Source organism: Rousettus aegyptiacus, unplaced genomic scaffold (genome assembly GCF_014176215.1).
Source record: "Rousettus aegyptiacus isolate mRouAeg1 unplaced genomic scaffold, mRouAeg1.p scaffold_m13_p_3, whole genome shotgun sequence".
Classification (NCBI taxonomy): domain Eukaryota; kingdom Metazoa; phylum Chordata; class Mammalia; order Chiroptera; family Pteropodidae; genus Rousettus; species Rousettus aegyptiacus.
Genome location: NW_023416306.1, coordinates 142,448,802 through 142,474,732, shown reverse-complemented (window position 1 = coordinate 142,474,732; position 25,931 = coordinate 142,448,802). Strand labels below are relative to the sequence as shown.

At 41.6% G+C, this 25,931-nt stretch overlaps 1 protein-coding gene across 1 annotated transcript in view; it reads left to right on the top strand.

Moving 5' to 3' along the window:
• The window catches only part of RTN1 (reticulon 1), a 159,205-nt gene that overhangs the window by 78,734 nt on the left and 54,540 nt on the right, over positions 1–25,931 (top strand). Inside the window, exons 2-3 of the mRNA XM_016162407.2 lie at positions 667–1,440; positions 5,461–6,204. Of these exons, the coding sequence (XP_016017893.2) occupies positions 667–1,440; positions 5,461–6,204 (1,518 nt within the window). The remainder of the gene's footprint in view (positions 1–666; positions 1,441–5,460; positions 6,205–25,931) is intronic.

Sequence of the window (25,931 nt, the reverse complement as noted above, 5' to 3'; positions counted from 1 at the left end):
GGGCAGTAGATGAGTGAATGAGTGAATGAAGAGTGAGACAAAGCGAGGGGAAAAGTGAAGGAATCGGGAAGAGCAGCATTAAGGTGATACCACTGGGGGATGAGCCGTCAGAAAAGTAGGAGTCCCTCTCTCTGAGGACCTTTAAACAGAGAAGAGATGTTGTCCACCCAGGCAGAGCAGGAGTCCCTGGAGGAAAGGGCTGAACTAGAGGGTCTCCGGAGTCTCCAAGGACAGTGCCTCTCCCAGGCTACTTTCCTGTTGTACTTACAAACCCGAATTAGCCCTACATATCCACCTCTGCTTAAAGAGTCATGAGTAATCCAAAGAGGGCATCTGTTGAGTAACACTGAGTAAGGCCAAGTCACTGTGTACGGAGGTGGTAGATATCGAATATCAACTTTCTAGTCCTCTGGGATCTGTCTCCAACTCCTCTGGGCGTGACAGCTTACGTGAGCCTCTGTGGTCTGCTGCCGGGGAAATATCAGTGCCGTGGGCTACTATTGGGGAGACAAGGAACATGAACATGCCAGTGCTGTGAGGGAACTGCGAAGTCTTGGAGGGAAAGGATGGCGTGTCTCCCTAGGGCAGGTGTGGGCGGTGGGTTAGGTGGAAGGGAGAACCAAAGCCTGGAGCCCACTCACCGTCTGCTGCTGTTTTGCTTCCTAGGGGCAGCAGATGTCTCCAGTGCCATAGATCATCCCTTTTCAACAGCATCCAGAGGTGGGGAAAAAACGTGTTACACGTCTCTGATTTCCGACATCTGTTACCCATCTCAGGAGGAATCTACGTATTTCACAGGAATTCTTCAAAAGGAAAATGGCCACGCCACCACGTCAGAGACCCCTGAGGAACTGAGCACCCCCGGGCCCTCCTTACCAGATGTGCCTGGGACAGAGCCTCGTGGCTTATTTAGTTCTGATTCTGGAATAGAGATGACTCCTGCAGAGTCCATCGAAGTGAGCAAGATCTTAGCAGACCCCCTGGACCAGATGAAAGCAGAAGCCTACAAATACATTGACATAACCAGGCCAGAGGAGGTGAAATATCAGGAGCAGAGTCGCCCCACGTTGGAAGAGAAAGACTTGGATTTTAAGAATAAGGAGACAGAAATTTCAACAAAATCCGAAAAGGTCTGTGAGCCAGAGAAACCAGTTCCTGTGGAGGGAAAAATCCTCAAGGACCATTTATTTGAAGAATCAACATTTGCAACTTATGTAGATGATCTCTCTGAAGAGCAGCACAGGGTGCCTCTGATCACTGCCCCTGTCAAAATCACACTTACTGAGATTGAGCCTTCCGTTGAAACTGCTACCCAAGAGAAAACCCCCGAAAAGCAAGATATCTGTCTGAAACCAAGTCCTGATACAGTCCCAACTGTCACTGTCTCAGAGCCTGAGGATGACAGCCCAGGATCCGTCACTCCCCCATCTTCTGGAACAGGTAAGGAAACTGGTGTTCTTGCCTTGGAAAAAACCAGCATGTGGAAATCTGAATGCTGAAGAATGAAGATTTGCATTCAGAATACTAGAGGGTCCCCTTAAGTCTCAGCTTAATTGATTTAATTGACATACAACTTTTTCAGTCTTGTGCCCATTGTACAAAGGTTGAGATTTGGGATATTCCTTAACCTAACCTCCTTTCCAACTTATGAGTCTCTGGCATCATGTGACACTCTGCTCATAGACTCTGGAAAATTTGAGCTTTGTTACATCTGTTGGGTCTTGGGTCATTCTGCCATTTCCAGTGCCGACAGATAAGACAAACACCAAGAATTACAAATAATCCTGCACAGAAACTGAAGGAAAGGAAAGCATTCTAAGCAAAAGGAGCTTTGTTTATCATTGTTTAATAAGTGAGGAAATAATCAATTCTGGGATAATTGTAATTATGTGAATTATGAATCAGGAGAAATTCTAATTTAGAACAGTTTTAGCCACAGACCCTGAAACTTAAGCAAAGAGTCTAATATACTCTCTTTAATTCCAATAATTTCATTTTGTAACTTTCTCCAACACACATAACTGTTTTCATCTTATTTAATAATATACCCTGAGGTCCAGAGGCAAACATTTTCACATCTTAAACATTGAAAAATTTTTCTCAGCAAAGATCAGTCGTGAGTGTAAGCAGAGCATTTTAGTTAAACTTGGTAACTGCCCTGATGTACTGGACTATGGCTATCGGCACCACGTTGCCTTTGACAAAAACACCCAGAGCACGTGATAGCCACCATGGGTGTTCCTGGAGGTACTGCCCTCAGAAAGGACAGTAATCCAGACGTCTAACTAGATTTTATGCTCCATGACAGCAGGGGTCATTTATGTTTTTGTTCATCATTACCACTGGAGATACAGTGGTGCAACGCAAGATCACTGCCTGCAAGGAGCTTTCATTCTAGTAGGAAGACGTACACACGAACTATATATATATACACATACATATATATTTACATATATTTATATTTATAATAATTACATATATATGTATATAAATCAGGTAGTTATAATGGGTGTGATGAAAAATAAAGCAAGATAGAGTGTAAGAGAGTGATGGAGAGGTGGTAAGGAAAGGCTTCTCTCTGCTGATGGCTTGAGCAGAGACCTGAATAGGGTGAGAGAGTAACCCATGTAGATAGCTGAGGAAGGACAGCTAACGCAGAGGCCCGGAGTTGCGAATGCCCTGTGTATTCACATTGCAGCTAGAAGGTCAATGGAGCAGGAGTGGGGAGAAGGAAGGAAAGACTGGCAGGATTGGATTTGTGTTTTCAGATGATCCCTCTGAGTAATGAGTGGAAAATGAGCCAGGTGCAAAGGGCAGGCCTGAATAACAATGTCATTCACAGTTGGACACCGACAACTGTAACTTGGTAAACTGGCTCATGTTCACCTTTCCTTTTATCCTTCTTAATTATATCATCATAATTAACATCAGCAGCAAACATATCTTTCCAGGTAGGGCAATCTAACCTCCTCAGTTTCTAGATTCCTTTGATTATCTTTATTAACTGTTTCTAGCTTTGCTGTGTCAGTTTTGACACATAATAACCAGTATCTTAGCTGGAGGCCCATAAGGTCTTAAATAAGAGTAGGAAAACTTCTGTTTTGTTCTAAATTATTTCCTGATTCCTCCTAGCACTTTGTTAAACTTTTAGTTTCCATTAAGAATGAAGGGCAATGTCTATAATATCTACTGAGTCTTTTTCGACTCATAATAAGGATGGATTCTTTTTAAGGTAGCACCTCACTTGCCCAAGATGAAACGCATCAAGCCCCTTCCTCCCACACCCCACAGCCATCTGGTAGCATCCTTACTCCTAAGTAAATGAGGAGCTGAGCTAGTCCTCATATGAGCTGTATTTATCTAATGCTTTCTGTGTACCAGGCACTGCACTAGGTCCCGGAAATGATAGTGAACATAAATACCTTGGCTGCCCTTTGCCCTCTTGGTGCTTTCTGTCTGCAGCCAGGGAGACTGGGGGAGGGTGAAGAGACAGACATTAATAAGAGCATCACAAACAAATACAAACCACCCAGGAGCTCCTAGTTTGTGCAGGATGAGTGAGCAGCAGGCGGTCTCCTGGTATCACCTGGCTGGCTTGCTCACAGGTTGGGCTGCCCAGCAGGGCCACTTGTAGCCCTCTGAGCCCAAGGTCCTGCCTACCTGCCTGCCTGCTCTGTAGTCTCCTGGGAATGTTGAAGAGGCAGGAGTTTGGTCAGTCCTAGCAGTTTAAATAATCAGACAGAGGCTTCTGGCATGAGAAACTGAGAGTATGAGCCACAGAAAGGGAAGATCTCCAAAATAAGACTTTTCTTCGCTCAGAGCAGCTCACTGTTCTGACTTCCATGTTTCTGGATATGGAATACGTCTTTGTTTTACTCACTCAAGCTACCCATTTCTGAGTGACCTCCAGCACCCCATTTTTTTCCTCACTCACCACATGGATCAGACCCCAAGCCTATGGTTTTCCTCTCTTCAGTGTCTCTTGAATATCCTCTCTTTTTCACCCCTATGACCACCACAATTCATTAGGTTGTCATAACTCCTGCTCTCAACAATTGCAGTATCCTGTTAATGGGTCAGAACTCAAAAGTGATCTGGGAATTATCAGTGAACTTAGGCAAGCAGAGCAGAATCCAGATTGAAAGGGCACATTCTTTCAGATTCAGACAAATCTCCAGTTCTTAGTGGCTTAATATAATTAGAGTTTCTTCTCGCTCATACTGCGGTCTCATACAGGAAGGGCAGTTCTCCTACAAGTGCTAATTCAGAGAAAAAGCCTCCTTCCATCTCTCCATTTTCTTTTTCAGGCAACTTTAATGAAATATAATCCACATACCATACAATTCACACATTTAAAGTGGACATTTTAGTAGCTCTTACTATATTCACAGAATTGTGTATCTGTCAGCACAGTAAATTTTAGAGCACTTTCATTACCCCCAAGAGAAACGCTGTACCCCTTAACGACGATTCCAGAGTAGTTCTCGCTAACAAAAGGGCCAGAGATCACTATCTAGGATATTCTGAAATAAAGCAAGGGAAAACCAAGCTCCTGAAAAGTGTTGTCATGGTGATCCCAGGTAGTCTCATCTGAGAGACGGAAATAATAGCAAGATTGCCAGTAAGGTTTTCGGACCATCTGGATAAACATGAGGCAGAAGGAAGGCATGCACCCAGGAGGCAGTGGGGTGGGGGAGGGGGCACTCTCGGATTTAGTTCTTCTCAGGAGGAGGTGCAGAGAGGGAAAAGAATAGCTGTGGGCTGCACATTAGGAGCTCTGTGGGACTGTGCCCCATGGTCATCTGCACAGCAGGCTTGGTAGAGTGAACAAGAACTCTTATGTGGCTCCACCTAGTTACAGTTTTCACTAAAAAGGGGCACAATTATTGTTTCTTAGGGGAAATGTAAAGCTCAGAAAGTGAGTAGTATATAAGGATCCAAAGTAGCTTTTCTTTTTTGTCTTGTTAAAGGAAGGAACACACACAGCAATGCACATGGAATAATAGATGATTTGTTGATATTGGTGGGCTACATTAGAGTTATATCCATCAGGTTATCTGATGAAATCTGTGAAATTGGAGAACTTTCCTGGGAGAGTAAATCATAAATTAAAACAATGACTTCTAGAATCTTTTTCATGTTGAAACAGAAAAACCAACTGAGGTGATGCTGTTGCTAAGAAATTGCTGGGTCATTTTTTAAATAGCTAGAGTAAGATAGATAGGTAAGTAAAACACTGATTAATTGGGCCACAACAGTAATTAGCCTTTTATTTCAGGTGGCTTGTCTTCCCAGCATAGCCCTGGAAATAGACTATTTTTGTGCTAATGAGATATGTGTTTCTCAACCAGGGAGAAAACATCTCCCCTAATGGAACTTTGTTTTATTTCTTCTTTCTGGCCATCTGTCTGTCCGGGTGTGTGTGCCTCTCCGACTCTTCTTTGCTCTGTGGAACGACAGAACCATCTGCTGCAGAATCCCAGGGGAAATGCAGCATCTCGGAGGATGAGCTGATCACTGCCATTAAAGAAGCAAAGGGGTTATCATATGAAACAGCCGAGAGCCCACGGCCAGTGGGCCAGGTAGCCGACAGACCCGAGGTCAAGGCCAGGTCCGGGCTGCCGACCATCCCTAGTCCCCTGGACCACGAGGCCAGCAGTGCAGAGTCAGGGGACTCGGAGATTGAGCTCGTGTCTGAGGACCCACTGGCTACTGAGGATGCGCTTGCCTCTGGCTATGTGACCTTTGGCCACGTGGGCGGCCCACCGCCCTCGCCAGCCTCACCGTCCATCCAGTACAGCATCCTGAGGGAGGAGCGCGAGGCTGAGCTGGACAGCGAGCTCATCATCGAATCATGCGATGCGTCCTCAGCCTCAGAAGAGAGCCCCAAGCGGGAGCAGGACTCACCCTCAATGAAGTCAGGTGCCCTGGACGCCATCCGGGAGGAGCCTGGCGCCAGGGCCGAGGAGCGAGCACCTAGCAGGCGGGGCCTTGCCGAACAGGGCCCCTTTCTCAAGTTCCCCTCGCCTGCCCCCCAAACTGGTCCTGAGCTGCCCTCCGGAGATGGAGCCCTGGCACCCGAAGAGCCCGCAGGGCTGCAGAAACCTGCAGAGAGTTCCAGCGAAAGCTCCACGGCCACGAAGGTCCCTGGACTACAAGGTCCTGGTGTCGCGCCCCCTCTGCCATTTCTCAATAAGCAAAAAGGTAAAGTGACAGCTTTCCCGATTGAAGCAGATTGTCTGCTTCGCCTTCTTTCTCAGGGTGTTCGGATGTGTTCAGCACAAGGGCGGTTCAGGCTCAGCCCTGTAGTCATGTCCTAGATGGTCACCAGAGAACAAGTCCAGGGGGACGGGAGGAGAGGGCAGAATTCAGATTTGCAGCAGAGACTCTGGTGGCAGAACCATGTGCTCAAAGCAGTGGCTTAGTACTGGCAAGACCTGAGTATCTCCAATAATGAACGGTGCTGTGAATCTTCCACGATCTCCTGAATGGGGTGAATGTATCCTTCCTTTCATTCCAGGGCTGAGTTTCCTCTCTAGGCAAAGGATGTGTTTCGTTGTTGTTGTTGTTGTTGTTGTTGTTGTTGTTGTTATATTCCAAGCTCATTTCCATTTTGCCACCCCATCTGTGATGTGGAATAGCTACAGTCTCTCCAGGTACTGAAACCTACCATTAGGCACATCCATTCTGCCAGCCAAATGTGCTTCTTAATAGGGGCTGAGTGAATTGATCTCTGCTGCCATCATTTCTCTTACCCAAGGAACAAGGAATTTGGACTTTGATAAAGTTTTTGTGTCCCAGCTAGTTGGAAAGACAGGGACTAGTGGGTTCCAGAGTCTCTCCTGTCCCTAAGCAAGACCTAAGGTGACAAATTAATTTCTAACATTACTTATAACTTAGAATGATTTTAATGTGGCCGTTTTATTTTCCGTGAGAAATCTGAAGTCTTCAAATGCAAGAAAAATGGAAGTCATTATTTTATCTTCCAGACATTGTATGTATAGAGGCATTCTTCTTCCAAAATCATCAACCACATTGGATTGTATTATAGAATCCAGGAGAGGAATTAAAGTCAGATGAATAAATTAGGCCCTGTGCAGTCTGGTTAATGGACTACATAGAATGAAGGTTAAGAACCTCTCCCCAGCTCCAGGGTGGAGAACACCCAGGTAGAATTTCAAAACAAACCTTGAACACAACTTTTTTCAAGCTTCCCTCCCACCCATGTCCTCTGCTTTTTGTTTCTTTAGAAGTATTTTGCCTTTTGGGGATACATGGTTTCCAGAGTACACCCTCCTTCCTGTGTATGTGCTAACTTCAATGATGTTAGTAGCAATTAAAGTGTTTTATATAAAAATAGAGGGTAACATCTTTCTCATTATAGATGAGAAGCTAGCTCTTAAATTCTTTAAAATTAACACATTGGAATGGGGGAACCTAGAGGAATGTAATAAAAAGATAACCCTGCAGCACGGTTGGTAGTAGCTTAGACACATGGCATTATGTGGGGGCTGATATAATTGATCTTGATTTCCCAAATAACTTCCCTGTGAGTTTAAAGTGTATTTAGTGTATCCAATAGGGAGGCTATTTGATGACAGATTTAACAGAGGAAACGTGTATTCGTTGGATGACTATTGAAACTAATTTGGATTCTTTTGCCATCACTCTTTTTTGGGAAAGGACCCTGCACCTTGCAGGGAGCCTCACAAAACAGCATTAGCACGAACAACCTGTGGCCCCCTGCCATCCTGAGGCATGTGTTTCCATCTTATCCCCTAACTAGTGTCCTTGGAATAGTCACCACGTGCACAGAGCTTTTCAAATATATTTGCAAAAGTAAAAAAATCGAAGGCTAATAAAGAGAAAACAGAATTGACCCGTTTTCCTCCCTAGTAAATTTGAGAGATGAATGCAACAGCTGGGATTGACTGAGTGACCAGACATCCAATGAAGAGCTGAGGTGATAGAAAACTGCAGCTGTGAATGCAGAGGCTTCAGAGCATCTTTCATGGCCAATTCTAGTGTCATTCTAATCTCTGCACAAGTTGCCCCATATGGCTTGGACCCTCTGCTGCCAAGTTTAGATGTCAGAGAGGAGAGAGTAACAGTCTTTTCAAACGATTAAGGCATGCCAGGATGAATGACCTCTGTTCTCCTCTTCACTGAGGGTTCCTTTGAAATCCAGTCTCCCACTGAAACTTACTGCTCAGCTGCATTACCTATGAAAGGAGTCTAACAGCCATTCTGGGGCAGCCAAACACTGGAGGCACTGGGCGGATGACTCAGCACTGCCGCCAGCATGTTATCTGAACCCTGAGGTTCCTTCTGGTCTCACCTGCTCCATCTCAGCGGGTGAGAGGATCAGTGCTGCCCAGCCTCCCCCAGGCAGTTCTTAATCACTTGTCAGTGGACAGTAGCATTATGCTCCTGTCAAGCTGGCCTCCTTTCAGCAGCGAGGTCAAGTCAGCTTCTGTGGTTTCCTGCTCTTGCCAGTGAAGCCACCAGCAGTAAAAATGCCTTCAAGTTCAGGTTTTCACAAGTACGCTTATCCCACTGGTTCCAGAACCATACTGCTGATGCTGGGCTAAGTTTCAAAAAGGTCCAGAAATCTTTAGAATAAGGCTCGACAGATGCCTGATGGCATTATCGCAGGTACTGTCAAGTAGTGTCAGGCTTTACTGGTGCACATGCCCTAACAAGGTTTATTTGGGGAACGTCCTCACTTTTCAGAGACCTCTGCTGCTGTTGTACTGGAGACAAAATGCTGTTCATCACATTCCAGTTTCTCTCCTCTGCGCACCCCTGAGCCCCTGCTACCCTGTAATTCTTCTCCCCGTACCTTCCAGATGGCCTGTTATGAACGTTAGACCCTGACAGCAGGGATAAATTTTCATTGCTGAAAAGTTGGCCTTCACTGTTATGAACATCTGAGTGACAATCCAACAAAGAAAAGTCTCAATAAAACGCTAATACCCAATATATTACTGTCAGGATGGGCGTGTGTCGTATTTACCAAACCTTCTTTGTAGAATCTTTTTTTATTAGAGCAAGCTTCAGGGTTCATCCTCTGGGGAACACTTTTTGGGAAATAGTGGTCTCTTCCCACTTATTTTCATTCTCTCCATTCTGATTACCTTGCAATTCAGAAGTATGGTGCTTAGATCAGCCACGTGTGTATCATGTGGGAGCCTGTTAGAAATCTGAGGCTCCACCCAGACCTACTGAATCAGGATCTGCATTTTAACCTGATCCCCTAGTGATTCCTATATGCAGGTTAAAGCTTGAGAAGCAGTGTTGTAGGCCAAGGGTCCCCAAACCCCCAGGCCACGGACTAGTACCAGTCTGTGGCCTGTTGGGAACCTGGCTACACAGAAGGAGGTGACAAGCGAGCGAAGCCCCGTCTGTATTCGCTGCTGCTCCCCAGCGCTAGCATCACCGCCTCAGCTCCATCTCAGATCATCAGGCATTAGATTGTCATAGGAGCACTGGTCCCTGAGGCCAAAAAGGTTGGAGACCACCGTTTCGGATTATGGCAGTCAGCTTTCACATTGCTGCCTGAAACCATTCTGATGAAGGTCACAAATGACAACTTTTTTGCCCCTAAAATGGCCTCGTTTGAGTCTCATCTTTCGTATCCTCTCTGGTAATTTAATGTTATACTGCTGACCAGTCCTTAAAACATTAGTGAGAAAGTAATATATGTTCATAATAATAGATTTAAACTAAAAATGGTACAAAATAAAAAATTAAAGTTCCCCTACTCCACCATCCTGTTCCTAATTCTCAGAGATAACCATAGGCTTTTCTTTTGTTTTTGTTGTTGTTCTTGTTACTTTCAGACATTTTCTTTAAGTATTTGGACATAGACAATTTTTTAGCACACAAGTGATATCATATTGAACAGATTATTTTGTAACTATTTTGTTACTTGCCATTTAACAGTAAAATTGTAGACAACACTTGCTCACACAGACATTGTTTTCTCCTTCTCGGAACTTTTTCTTCCCTTCCATCCCTGATGTTTCCCCCTTCTGGTTCTCCTCTTACTGTCTGCCCTCTTTTACAATGTCTTTTGCTACCTTCCTTCCAGTTCCTCTGTCTCACCGCTGAGTTATATCCCTGTCTTTCTTTATCCCGCATTTCCTGGCTCTCACCCATGCAGGTTTTCAGTCGCTGCTATATGTATCCTAACTCTCAAGACAAGAAGTCTTATCTTCTGAACTCCATGCAAGCCCATTTTCTCATGTTCATTAGACATCTGGTAGGCGCCCCCAGCCCAATTCGATACATTGATGTTATTCATCAAATCTTCTTCTTTCCTTCTTCTGTTACCTCCCCCTACTATCCTGAAAGGATATCATCGTTCAGGCTTTGCTTTGGTGTAAACAAGTTAGGTCTAGATCTGTGTAAAGACTCGTCAGCCTGAGACGAATTTAAAAGTAGAACTGATTATAAACACTTTAGTGGAAGTCTTGTAATAGCGTTTGGTTATAAAATTACCATCAAAATAATCTGGATATTCTTAATATTTGAGAAATTATTATCCAAATAAAGGTACGAAATGTAAAAATTCTTTCTGTGGAACTCTCAAGGATGCAACCAGTGACCCCAGCTGGAGAAATGTTGGTTTAAGCCAGTGGTTGCAAAGATGTGGCCTGGGCATCAGGCTCATCAGCCTCTCCAGGAGTACGGATTACAAACGCAGGTTCGGCTCTGTCCCTGCCCCAGAACAACAGAATCGAAATGGACCCAGGCATCAACCTGCACTTTTATAAGCATGCAGAAGAGAATTTGGGTTGTAAGCAGATGAACTAAACAGCCCAGATCCGTTGTTTAAAAAAAAAAAAAAAAAAAAAAAAAAGATATCTTGGTGAGATTGTTCTAGGCATATGGTATTTTTTAATTAGAGAGACCAAAGGGGCTCTCAGCCATTTCCATCCCTTCCTGGGCCCTGGGAGGCAGGACTGTGTACTTTCTCTCTATGGACACCAGCGGCAACAGCCTGAGCTTTCAGGGCTCGGCTCCTTGTGGCAAAGTAAAGCTTATCTCCTCCTTGGGGAGAATGATTTGCAGGAAGGCTACCAGATAGAGATCTTCTGACATTTATGATGGTTATTGTTACTTTTCATTATTATGCCAGATATTGCTTCTGTCCTAAAATATTTGGGAGAGAAGCAAAATAAGTGACCCATTTACTTTTCTTCTCGCAATTCTAAAAATGACATTATACTCTAGTCCCATATTTATTTGCTTTCATGAGACTGAATTCATGAATCAGGCTGGGAAGACTCTGGGAGAGTCTCTTTCTTTCATGGTGCAGATTTCAGAATCAGCCTGAGGATTTATGCCCCTTCTGTTATACGGCTGCTGCCACCATGCCAGCTTTCTGCAAGATGGGCCCGTAACTGCTGGATAAAGTCTGGCTTCTGTGAGCATAGATGCCATGTAAATATTCAGAGGGAGACAGTGAGCCTTCCATCTTAGACTATTCAAAGCCATTAAGCTACTTTTGTGAGACTTTGCCCAGTGACAAAAGGTACTCTCCTGGTCTAGGCCTTCTAGAATGAGGCCACCAGTAGCCAGCTCACCTCACTGATTTTTCCTTTGGTGGCAGTCACAACGTTAGCATTGTCCCAGATTGGATATTGATCTTTGTTTTTCAATTGTTGGCTTCAAAACACTGGGGAGGTTTCTTTCTCCGCCTTGAATAGAGTTGCTCCAAATCTTAGTGGCCCCAGCACTTACTATTTCTAGGGACAGATATTCTTGACACTCACCCCCAGGGTGTGTATATAGATCCAAAATGGTTGTTGTACTCTCTGACATTTTGATACTAATTCTTTTGGTCATAGTACACTCTACCTTCCTAATAGATTTTGTCCAGGCACAAAATGGGGCATAAATTAGCTCCTTAGATGGATTCAAGTCAACCTTGAACTTGCCTGTAGAGTTCACAGATGGCAAACATTTTGATATTTCTAAGGAATGATGACCCAATTTAGATGGTGATCCCAATTTCCTATACAGCCCCTTTATCTATCAAATAAATCATCTTCACTTGCTAATACAATCACAGGGCCTTGGATGATGTAATTTACATACTAATTTACATACTTTTCAGACCCAACACTGGCTCCAGGGAATTCTCTACCCCCTTTTAAATGCTGTGCTCACTTTCCTCTGAAGTCTGGGAAACTCAAAAATATGGCCTCTGCACTTCTGGATTCTATCTTTGCAATCCCTGTAAAACACTTAAAAGTTTTACTCAAGGTTATGCCAGCTACGCCAAAGCAAGACCTTACCAATTCATTCATTCATCCTTCCTTTGATTGAGCTAATAGGGAGTTCTATGTTCATGACACTAGAGATATAGCAGGTGACCAAGGCAGACATGAATCCATCCCTCACAGGGCTTACCTTGTGGGTGGTAGAGGTGTTAAAAAATTCAAAAGGAAATAAATAAAGTGGTGTGTGAGAGAATACCTGGTGGCAGTGACTCTTAGGTAGGAAGGTAGAAAAGGAGGAAATTTAGAAGTCAACTATGGCAAGAAATAATTAAGAAAAGTCCCAAACAATAGAAAATGCAAACACCAGAGATAGGAAAGTTCTGGGGTCATTCTAGAAAAAAAGGCTGTGAGGCTACGAGTGTGGTAGACAAAAGGGAGACTAGCAAGAAATGGGGTTGGAAGGTTGGCAATGCCCTTTCATGCCCAGACCAGGGTGCAGAGTCTGGTCTTTATCCCAAACATTGAAGAGGCTACTGAAAGATTTTTAAACTAGGAAGTAACATGACCTTCTTTGCATTTTTTAGAAGTCATATTGGGAGCTGTGGGGCAAAGGATTGGAGGAAGACAGGCATGGAAGACGGAATACCCACTAAGAAGCTATTGAAATTGTGTAGGCATGAAATAACTGACTGGGGGAGGGTGTAGATGGAGATGGAGAGAAATGAGTACATTGAGATATGTTTTGTGGAGCGACCTAATAGGACTTACTGTAGCATTGGGTTGGTTGTGGGGGTGACTTTATCCCCAATACCTCTTAAATTATCTTTCAGTTTCTATCACCAAATTGATAATAAATAGATGCAAAAATATTTATGGTGAAAAAAATAGTCATCGAACCCATTTTTTTGTGTCTGCTATTGGAAAATCATTCCTTTGGGTTACGATGGCACTGAAATATGCTCTCACAGTTTGAGCTCTATATTTGATATATTTCCGTGACTAAGTATCTAAGGGTGTAATAGTCATCAGTGTGTTTAGGTGACAGTGATATTTGGGTGACTGAGACTGGAGGTGGAATGAAGATCAAATATGGTACCTGTGGAGATTAAAAAAGACATGTAGTGAGATAGGCAGGGATTGTGGACAAGCAAGTTGATTATTTAAATAGAGTAAGACACAAGTTTAGCTAGGGTCAGGAACTCACAAAAGCTTCAGAAAGTCTAAAGTACGGTTTAAAATATGAATCAGAATTATACTAACAGGCAAAGAAAAGACAGCAGCCTGCCAGAGAGCAGAGGTTCAAGTCAGAGAAAGGTAGTTGTAAGGAAGACTCAGATTGCATTCTGAGGTGGGAACAAACATACCACTGGCCTAGTCACTTCGCCTCATCACTGCAGTTGACCATTATCTTTATCTGCAATTACTCAGTGCTTCCTCAGCCAACACTGCCTCTGTAATAGTTCTTCCAAGTGTTAAATGATCTAGGCTTGAGAGGGTGGTTCTCTTCTTCCAGGTAAATACTGATCTAGGACTTTTCCCTCTCTTTGTAGAAATTGGTAAGAAGACTGGATTAGGGGCTCAGTGGAACTGTTTGGTTTTTCTAGACAGTGTGCTTGGTATGGACCATCTACATCAGAAGCCATTTGTTAAAATACGGGTTTCTAGGCTTACCCCAGGATCTCGCAGGGAGGGGCTCAGGAATCTGTTTCATCAAGTAGCTCCCCAGTCAATCCTAGGCACACCAGAATTTGAGAATTATTATTGTAAGGACTATGTTGAGGCTGATTTTTCAAAGCCCTCACAGTAATCTTTGACAGGTTTTTTCTCTAGTGTTTCAACTTTTTCCGGGGCCTGTGCCAGAATGCTGAAAGTTGTTGTTGGTTTTTTTTTTTTTTTTTTTTTTTGATTTGGGCTTAGATATTAGTTAAAATGGTTCATGTGTGGGGTTTAGAATGAAATTTATACTATTAACTCTGAGACTTCCACGTCTTCATGAGAGAAGTGGAGGGGAGATAATGTGAGTATGCCCTGGCCTCACCAGCTCACTCTGGAGGATGCTCCTTAGATCTCTCCACCTCACAGAGTTCCAAAACAAAGACCCCAAAAGGCCATGGTGGGAACACAGATAACTAGCCTCTAGTGTTCCCAGTAATTTGAGGCATCCCGGGTCAGAGGGGTCCTCCATAGCTTGGAAAATTCATGGGAGGGGAGAAGGCCTGAAAGTAGGATTCAGCCATATGCCTGAAGGTGGGATTCAGCTGTATGCTTTCAGTCACAAATGGGGAGTAGAAGCTCGATTTTATTACATAGGATCAAAATTTTTACTACCACTAATACATTATTCAGTGCAAAACTGTGTATTCTGGTAAATATAGTGTTCTGGCTTAACTCGTCCCTTCTGGCGAGTACCTCATTTTCTTACAATGAGCACTGAAATCTTGTGGGATTTCTCTACACACAAAGCACTTATAAAAGCAGAATATGTGTTCCAAAACTAATTCTTTTACTTCCAAACTCATTACTGTTTACCTCCTCTTACCAACTCCGGGAGATTTGTTGGATTCTGCATCTAACTCTTGGGAGGAAATCAATTAAAGCAGAACAGTAGTAGCTTTTCTTATTGATTATCTACACTCACTGTTAATATCTGTTGCCATCCAGTGGTTGTGATGAAAATATCCATCCTCTCTGCTTTTTAACCTCCTCTCAAATCACCACGATTTAAAATTTATAGGTCTCCTGGGTTATGATGTAAGAAAATGTGTCTTTGAATGATTTTACAATGTCCACATGGCTGGGTCATTTATGTGGTCATCAATCATTTGAATCACCATTTGTATTTTCCTTGGAAAAAGCACAAGGATAGAGGTTCCAAAAATATTTCTAAATGGGTAACTTAGTTTTTACCAGAATTAATTTTAAGCTGGCCCATTAATTTTAAGCCTGTATCCAAACATAAGATATAATGCTATGTAGCACTTATGAACCATAGTTTTGTACTAACTAGAGTTTTTGGATTAGCACCCACATTTTAAACTGAGGTCAAAGATTGAGGTAGTCAGTTATTCTAGGTGGTATTACGGGAATAGAAAAACCAGTGTTTGAAATAAGATCTCCTGATTCTTATCCAGTGTCTTTTTCTAACTAAATTGATTTCAAGGTAGTTGATTTATTTATAAGCAAACCTAAGTGCTTTACTCTGTTGCCTTAGAATTTGGAGATTTAAGATTTAATATCTTAAATATATATCTAATATCCAAAGTATATAATTTTATAATCATACACACACAGCTAGTTCAAGTGTTAATGTGGTCAATCAGCTGGAAATTCAATCTAATCACCTGGAAAGAATTTAATTTAAAAAATGTTAGGTTAGCCAACCGCTGGTTGAATCAATTTTACATAGAGTTATAGTTTTCTCAATTGTTGGAAACAAAATCATAAATAACTTGATTCTAGATAATTTTGATAGTAGAAAATTGACCTTATTGTCAATTTTTCCCTTTTATTTTTTTCTCTTCCCTTTCTTGGGGTCCACATTTTTTGGCCTTTTTGAAAGGCCTCTCGTGGTTTATACATTCTGGTGCCCTTGGAGACCACATTTTCCCCTTTAGTGTGGCTAAAAAATGCAAGAGGCCTTGTTGATGGAGAAATCTCTGCGCCAAACCCTAGAGGCTGAGGGCAAAGTCCTTTGTAAAGGAGACACCTTTTGGATTTCAGCATTACTGTTTGCTCATCTGTCAAATCTGGACTGATTTGCCTCTAGGATGAGACATAAGATCATTCCATTGAATTTAAGTTTTATATCTCCACTATATGTAATATTTGCCCTTGTAATATATATGATGTCCAGTTGGTAACAGGTAAAGATGAGTTACTCTCCACCAAGTTGATAGTTCCTCTTCTATAGTCCAGAGTCATTGCCAGGAAGTGGCCACAGAGTCTGGGACAGCATTTCCTAGCCCTCATTGCATGGAGGTGAAGCTATGAGCTTAATTCTTATCAATGGAATGGGAGTGGAAGTGATGTGGGTCACATCTGGGGCAAGGTGATGAAGACGGAATTGTGCCTTTTCCTCCTTCTAAGCTCTAGACCTAGGGGGTGTCAAAGAGGAAGGAACCTCAGTCCCTAAATGACTACCTTGAGTAAAGCTGCTAGCTAACGAACACTCACATTGACCTATGAAGCTAGTCCAAGATAAATTTCTCCCATGTTAAACCATTGAAATTATGGAGTTATTTGTTACTGTAGTCAGCCTCATCCTCATTAATATGATAACCCATTATGTAACATAGATTGAGAAAGAGGTTAGAATGTACGTTGGAACATATGCCCCATAATTTTATATCTTGTTTCTCCCCTATACCTTCCTCCTTTGTACTCTCCTTTGCTGATGCTAATTGGCCCTACTGCTGGAAAAACTGGTAGGGTAATTCTGAGCAAATTAGAAAAAGTTAATTCTGTCCTCAAGACATTTTTTAAAGTAATTTTTTTATTTTTCAAATACAGTCGCCAAACAATATTATATTAGTTTCAGGTGCACAACATAGCGATCAGATATTTATATAATTTACGAAGCGATCACCTCGATAAGTCTAGTACCCATCTGACACCATACACAGTTATTACAGTATTATTGACTATATTCCTTATGCTATACTTTGTAATCCCAAAACGATTTTGTAACTACCAATTTGTATTTCTTAACTCCGTTCCCCTTTTTTACACATCCGCCGACCTCCCTCCCATCTGGCAACCATCAAAGTGTTCTGTATATCTATTAGTTTATTTCTGTTTTGTTTGTTCATTTACTTTGTTCTATAGAATCCACATATAAATGAAATCATATGACATTTGTCTTTTCTCTGTCCTCAGAACATTTTATTGCTACTTCCCAAAATATTTTCATAAAAACTGAACAGATCTTTAGCCCATTTCCCATTTGCCCCAAGAATATTCGCCAGCGGCACTTGCGATTACAGCATTTACCCCGAGATAACGTGCAAATTACAGTCCTAACCTAACCCCCAAAGTTTGCCACGAAATATCTTGCTTTTATTATTTTTGCATTGCTCTAATAGTCTTTGTAAACAAATGGCATTGTTCTATTTATAGCATTCTGTTTTTAGTAGTGCTATTTCCATTTACAAAATATAGTAATTCTCAATCACTGAAAATGTCAAATCCTAGAAAATGTAGCATTCCTACATGTGATGTTTAACATTGTTCTCGAACAGTTGTTAGCTGAAGATTTGTCTGATGAATCTGATTCATGGATATATTTCTGTTACATTAGGATTAGAAAGAAGTTCTATTTAGAAATAACTCCAAGAAGTTTTTATATTTTATTTTCACATTGAAAACCAGTCAGAACTGGTTCAGCCTCAAAGAGCATGTTTATGTAAAATTAACACTGGCAGAGAGCTGTACTTTTTTTCTAAACTGGAAATGGGTTAATAATCACAAGGTGAGTAGCTGGTGCTCCCTGGAGTTGTGCAAAGTGAGAAGTAGCTTCAGGTCCAACAGACCAGAAGCACAAGAAGTTTCTCTGAGACAGAGCACTTAGAGAACCGGAGAATTCTGTCTAGGGCTAGCCCCAGGCAAAACTGGAAAATAAACACAGTACCTTTGCTTCCCACCATTCATGTATCCCCAGCCTCAATGCTGTTCCTCAGCCATTCGAGACCCCCACTATGGAGACCACTGCTCCTGAGCTTTCCCAGTTTCCCTTTCAAAACACACATTCCCTGTTTCCTGTATCCTTGAGGTCCTCATGCTCTCCATTTCGTAAACTATACAGGTTTGACTTGATAAGCCCATTATTTTTCATGTGTTAATGAACTAGTGTGTGATTCCTCCTAAACAGATCTCCAAAAGTCTCTGAAGTTCTGAAGGAATGAGGCACCTTAGGGCAAAGCTCGTGTACTGCCTTAGAGAGTAGTAAGTAACCCGAGACTCCATTCCCAGCGCTATGTGTTCAGACATCAGAATCTGGTATAAACCAGAATGCCAATTTATGCATTTACACTGGAGACGTACCAGGGGAACTCCATCCTGGTGTGGCGATCACCTCCTTGTTGCCTGGAGAGCAGAGAACTGGAGCAAGAAGAGCGGATCGTTTCATCGGAAATGCCTGTCGCACTCTGGCAGCCTGTGAACTGTTCTGTTCTCTTGAGGACGGGGATTCTCACCCAGAATTAGAGAGGCTTCCCTGAACCCATGCCTGAATGAGGTCCTTTATCTTCCATTGACCCCTTGCCTCAACTCCCTTTTTCTATGCTCTGTGTTTTTTGATGGCGTATCCCCTCTCTTCACTGGGACAAGGAATCGTGGGCCAGCTGGGTTTGGATCCTGGGTCCATTCGTGTTGCTGCCTGTGTGGTTTTGGGCAAGTTAACCTGTCAGCGCTTCAGTTTTGTCATCTGTTCAAAGGAGAGAATAGTACCTGCATCACGGAATTCTTGTGAGGATTAATTGAGATAATTTAGATTAAGTAGATTAAGTAGTTACTGTCTTATTTTATTACTATTTAAAATTCTATGTTAATAATAATTATCAATGAATAATTATGAATAATAATTATGGAAGAATCTAGTGCAGTTACTCATTTAATGCAAGAATTTTTAATGCAACATACTCTTTCATCAAAATTCAATTAATAAGTTTACAGGTTTTCTGCATGTGTCATGGTTTGACTGCTTTCTAATAAGGATGTTAACTTGATCTCACTAGTAAGCTCTTTCCCAAGCACGTTGTGGACAGGTTGCCTCTGGGAAGGTTTCCTACAGCCAGATGACCCAATTTATCATCTTCTGATGAATTTTTTTTTTCCAAAATATATATGCTTAGGCCCCAACCTAAATATACCAGAGTATAATCTTCGGGTGTAACATCCGTAGATGAGCATTTTTTAGTATCCCCACGTGATTTGAAGCGTCCATCCAGGATTTATAGGCGCTGAGTTCACCCCATCTGTGGTGCATAGGCTCCTGTTAGCTTCCATCCCATTTCTTGTGTCTCCTCTGTTAGGCCGTACTGCAGTAACAACCCCCCAAAGCTCAGTGGCTAAGCTCTGCGAATGTTTATTTCTAGCTCACACTAAATCCGATGCTAGCTGGTAGGGGTTCTCCTTTACCCAGTTACAAAGGGATCCAAGCTCCTTTCCCAGGAATATCAACATATGGCTTCCTAGGTTGTCATGCCAGGGGACGAGAGAACTGGGAGTAGAGGGGCACTCTAGCTCTTCGAAGTCCCCTCCTGGAAATGACACATGTCACTTTTGCTTATGGTCCATTGGCCAGAATTAGTAACATGACTCTCCCCTGATGCGTGGGGCACACTGGAAATTTAATGAGCGTCAAGTCCATATCGCAGACCTCTTGCAACGATCTCTTGTTTGCAATCTTTGTAGCACTTATCAACACCCAATATATTATATGTGCGTTTTATTTGTTTATTGCTTGTCTTTACCATGTAGACTTTAAGTTCTTTAAGATCACACACTCTTTCACTGCTGTAGCTCCAGCACCTACCATGGTGCCTGGTGAGTAGTAGGGACTTAATAAACATTTGATGAATAAATAAATAATGGCGACTCCAGATACATAGGTGAAGCCACCGAAGTATATGATGAGATTTTATTATAATTTGGTGTGTTTTATAGCTTGCGTATTCTTTTCCAAGATCTCATTTAAATGTTATTGAATCCAATGAAAGGTTAAAGAATAATAGGCCAATTAAGAAAAAAAGCATTGTGTGTGGATCCCTTACTGTTAACACAGGAAGAGCTTCTTCTACCTCTTGGCTGTGCACCCCTGGAGTGATCAGCTCAGGAAAGGGCAAGTGCAGTCAGCAGAGAACGATGCTTTCTGAGATTCAGCTGACATAGCCAATATTAGATTTGAGTTGACAAAGCAGATGATGTCACTGTAGGCCTGTGTTCAGCCTTTCTTTGCTGAGCCTATGGAATTTGTACAGAACCAGTCTATTGAAACTTTATAACCCCTACAAAATAGGAAAACATTCTTCAGTGGTTGCTGCTTGTTATTTTGAGTACAGCAGAACCCAATTAAAAACGAGGCTTGTTATTAAGGCTGGTATAGAGAAAGGCAGTATTACATAGTGATTAAGGCATGAGCTCTGAAATAGGACAGATTTGGGTTTGAACCCTAGTCTACCACTTGCTGGCCTAAAACTTCCCAGGCCTCATCTATAAAATGTGGCCAATAATTTCTACTCCCTAGCATTGTAATGAGATTTGCATTGAAGATATTGACTAACATTTTTAAGGAGTTTTATTTAGTAGAAGACTTGACATATCATAAGTGTCAGCAGTTATTATCATATTTTATGATTAGAGCATGTTTTTTTGTATTAGATAGGGCTATGCATCCAGATTATAGTCAGTAATGGGGGTTACCAAGGATATGAGAGAATGTGGGCCAGCAGGGATGGGCTCTCTTGGGTGAATCAGCCCCCTGGTCTTCCAACGGTGGCTGTATGGCAGGCCTATGGAGTACAGCCATGGCCGCCCAGCCTTGCACCTAAGCTCCATCAACAGCTTGCCCTTCTGTGCACTCAGCATTCTTGATGCCCAAGAACTGCTTCATCACCATCCAGTACTCACCTGTCGCAGCCTACCTCAGAGACATGATTCCCCCTCATCCATATCTAGCTCAAGACCCGACTGTGGTCTATCAGGCTAGCAGGATGGATTTCTCTCAATAAGGAAGAATGACCAGGGTGGTAGCAGCTTTAGCGGAAAGAACTCTTAGGGCTACTTTCCTTTAACAGGGACTGAATTCATGGCAAGCTTGGAATGTTGCAGGCTCCTCTTCCCCGTTTCCCTAAGTATAACTCTACCCACAAAGAAGGTGGTTCATCCCTATGATTTATTCTTATGGACAATCAGATCGTTTAAGAATATTTGAAGTAATATTTGGGGGTAAGGTTTAGCTATATACTCTCAACAGTGATAAACATGGAATCAACCCTTTAGAGAAGATAGACAAATCCTTGGGGATTTGTTGCTTATGTGAAATGCTTCAAATGACTGTCATTTCTCTCAAAAAGCTCTTCCATTTTGTTATATGCTTTCAGTTCTCCTAGGTGGGAAGTAAACTTTGGCGTGCCCTCAAATTAGGGCAGTCTCTTGTCTTCCCAGTCCCCTATAAGGCAGGCAGACTGATCCCAGGCCAGGGCAGGATTTATGCAGAATTTATCTCTCTCTCCAGGGATGTTTCTTATAACATCTTGCTTGTTTTGTGCATTTTGCTTCATCTTTGTGCACCATTTTCATGCTTTTGAAAATAATTATGCATCAACTCCCTCCAAAAATCCATGTAAGATATTTCACAAGCACTGACAAGGAATTGTTATGCATAAAATAGTTTATATTTTAATCATCCTTTTAAGAAGACAAGGTTAGAGATGGCCCTTAAGTACTTAACTCTTATCTGTGATTTGAAAATGAGTCCTCATGGTTCTTTTTTTTAATTTCAAGATATTTAAGATAGATTATTATGGAAAGTTACATACACAGATTAGAAAGAATAGTAAAATGAACTTCCAAATATATATCAACAAAATTTAACAATCATTACCAGTTTTCACATTCATTTTATCTACTCACGGACATGGAACATTTTTAAATTAAGTCACAATCAGCAAGACATTTCACTCTCGAAAGGTTTCAATATCTCTAAAAATAAAAGCATTTTCTTACATAACCACAGGACCATTATTACAATCTAATAAAACAAATACTTTAACATCATCTAATGCCCAATTCTTATTAAAATTCCCTAAAGAATCCTCCATTTTTTTTTCAGTTGGTCACTTTTAATTAGCCAGTGAACAAATACCTCTCAACTTCTACTTTTTCCACTATATTGACTGTAATAAGAATATGGAACAGTGGAACGTTCCCTTGGTTGTTATAGGATGTGATGATCAGATGTATTTTCCTTTTCCTCAGCATTTTATTATGAACATCTTAAAAAATTCAAAATAGTTGAAAGAATTTTTCATTGCACACTTGTTTATGTGGTTCTAATTTTAATTCTTTCCCTGACTTCTTGGTGTGACAAACTTGATAGTGTCTATACCTTCGATTCAGTGAGAAAGTCAGTATTCTATGGCTTCTTTTTAGATGGGAGCCTTAATGTTTGCAAAGCAGATGGATAATATGCCAATTACTTTGCCTGGTTCATAAATCTTAAGAGTATCTTCTCCTCCAACTAGGTAGCTCATGCCAGCCTATAAATATTATTAAGCCTGACTTTCAGTTGACAGCATTTTGGGGGCCCATCCCCAGAGAGCCAGGTGCTACCTCGTGACAGTGGCATAACTACTGTGGGTTAAGAATGACAAGCCACCTTGTCTAATACTGAAGTAATTGGAACAAGTAGTGTGTTTACACCTTATTCAGTGTCAGTTGTATTTCAACATTATTTAAAAATATCATGCAAAGGTACTTGAAAAAGAGAAAAACAAATCTGGCTTTTAAGGCGTCTGTCTGAGGGCAGCTGTTGTTGCTATGGAGATCAGAGAAGCAGATTTTCACGGCTTTACCACACTGAGCTTGTTTTGAACAGATTCATGATACTGTGGGCTTTTCTGCCTCCTATGCTGGCTGGTTTTGTTAGACATAACCTTGCCTGAACAATATTAGCATATTGCTTGTGCGAAGGCACATTAGAAGCTAATGCTTGGAGCTGTTTTTAGCAGAAAGATTTAACAATACAGGATTTGTTTTTTATCTGCATGTTTTTAAATAGACCGACTCTCCTTATCAGCGTTAACGCAGAGCTCAGCCTGGAGCATAAAGAAATGCTAGTTTAATATTTTAGTGCCATCTGCTGTAAGTTTCATGGCATTCTACCCCATCTGGCTTATATGCAGCAATTCTCCCCTTTTTTTCTTTTCAGTCTCAGTAGAACACAGCAAATCTCTTTCCAAATCTTTTACACCGATTGGCCCTGTTTCTTTCTACTGATTAGTGGATGAGACTTTTATCAGATGAATATGTTTCCTTGGCTCTAGGTGTTTGTTCATTTCCTGGAGACTTCTGTTTCAGCTTAGTGGAATGTGCACATGCATGTGTGATAATTAACAAGCATCTGACACATTCCTAGACTTCTCTACTTTATCTCAAGTGAGCTTGACTTTTGGTGAGTGAACATTTGTAAATTAAGCAACATCAATAAATAAAAAGTTACGGAAACCTATTATGTGCCAGGCTCCTTCCTAGGCACAGTGACAGAGAAGGAGCATAGAGAACAAAGCAGTTGTTCTGCTCCCATGGGGTTCAGTTAGTGGGGATGACTAACAGTATACAAGTAAATACACATATTACAGTTATCACTTAGAAGCAAGTGCTGTGAATGAGAAAAATAAAGCAGGCTAAGGGGAGCTATTTTAAATAGGATGGTCAAAGACACACGATAGAACTAAAATACTGCAATGGACATGTCTATTGTGTTATGGTTGCTACAAGGACAACAAATGCGCCTTCCAGCCCTGTGCCTTGAGGCTCTTGTTAAAGACAGACTAGTCTTATAGATAGCTAATTAGTTATCTTTTAACATTAACCAGATGCATTATACAGATGAAAAACAAATCTGTTCATTGAAAGCTGCCAGACAGTTTTTATAATTGCTGTGGAACTGAATGAACCTTGGACTTTCCTCAGGTTGACAGTTCTGTAATTCAGCACATGGTTAGAGCACCTGTATATGTCTAGTTCTTTGCTGGGTTCCATGGGGAACACAGGATAATTTTAAATCAGGACCGTCTCTCCAGGAGGAGCTTTTACCTGAATACTTCACCAACCCTCAACCTATCCAGGGGATATAATGAATGCATATGAAACATTTAAATAACAATGCCAGGTACAGTTATGTTTAACTATCACTACAAATGTTATCAATCCTAGTGCAATCATATTGGATTTTAAAGGAGGGAGAAGTATCATGATGTCCAGTGCATTTTTCTTCACCTAGTCTCTTAAAGAGCAGTTTGAGCTGAACATTAAGCCCCAAGGACATTACTAATATTCCTGTCATTAGAAACAAAGGAGATTCTGAGTCAGGTGTTAGAACCATGACAACCTGTGTGAATGTGTGTGTGTATTTACTCACACATGTTCACACATTTACACGTGCACATGCTCATCCATTCATTCATTCACTCATTCAAGAATGAAGTCTCAGGTGCCTATTGCATGTGAGTGACTGGGCTATGGCTAAGGAAGATGAGAAGAATAAGACATAGTCCTTGCCCGCGTTTGTAGAGACATACATGTAAACAAATTAGTATAATAAAATGTTATAGGAGCAATGAAAGCAATACTTGCCCTAGTCCTGTCTTTGTTACTGATTCAAATGAGCATTCTGACCATTCTGTGCCTATTTTCCCACATCTTAAAAAATCTGGAGTAGAGAGAAGTATTAGCAGAATAATGATTCCTATCCCTTTCTTATTTTAAGGAGAAAGGTTGAATTATCCTGAAGTGATAATTGTTTGGCTTACTGGGAAATGAGCTACATACACAGAATGGCTTTAATAGCCTGAGTACCATGATCAGACACTGCAGTGATGGTATTCTAGTAGGAGAGAAGCAAGAGGTAAGAATGTACTTGATTCTTGTTTTCCTGTTTATACAATGTACTTGGAGTTAGTTGGACAACTTTAGAAACTCATTAGCCCTTTGTACTATTCAATGTAAATGCTCACCTCAGAAGAGGCTGACTACAGAGTAGCTACAAACTGAAGAAGGTAGGCCTATACTCACTTCCAAGTATGCACGGTACTCACCTGCCCTGCACCTGGGAACCTGTAATAACTTGCATGGAAGCAAAAGTGAAATTGAGTTTGGGAATAGGGAGAGGCTGTTTCATATCTTCCTTAACCTCTTGGTGTGCTTTTAATCAGGTTTTTCTGGGGAGAGCTTTAAGTCTATCATATTACCCTTACTGTATGTAAAATTTCCAACCAGTTGAGTAGCACTTTTCAAAGCCAGGAAAGTATTTGTTGAGCTAACTAAAGGCTGTAAATGCTGCTTCTCGCTGAGTGTTTATAGTGATTATCTAGCTCTGATTACCCGCTTTTCCCTTCCCCCAAACCAATATGCTCAGCTGGCATTAAAATGATACTTCTGTGGTCTGTGGCAGCATCTCTGTGAGAGGTAGATTTTCCTCCTTATCACACTCTCGGGGAAAATCAGTAGAAAACAGCAGTAGCAAGTCAAACTCCAAAACCAGCACTGGCTCTCTCTCCCCAGACTCTTTCACTGCCATTTCCATGTCCTCTCTTCCCATCTCTTTCTCAGTAGCTGGTAGTTTAATCATTCCTCCAATTTCCTTTACTTCTGTGCTGTCTGCAGAGGACAAGGCTGGATTCACTTCATTCTATCATGGGAATACCCTGTCAATAAAAATCAGAACTAGTGTGTAGATTCTAGTGACTCTGAGCCTTTGGACCTCTGAGAGCTGACTCTTTAGGTTCCAGCAGGTTTTTAAAACTCTGTTTCTATTTCTTCTTCTCCTGATGGCAGACCATATTGTACCCACTGTTCTTTCATTTCATGTTCACAAAACATAAGGAGTAGTTGGCTGAAAGGGAATGTTGTTAAATATTGGATAGGATTTCTGAGCATTCTTCCATGGTCTTCTCAATAAATCTTTGAATCTGGCAGAGATTT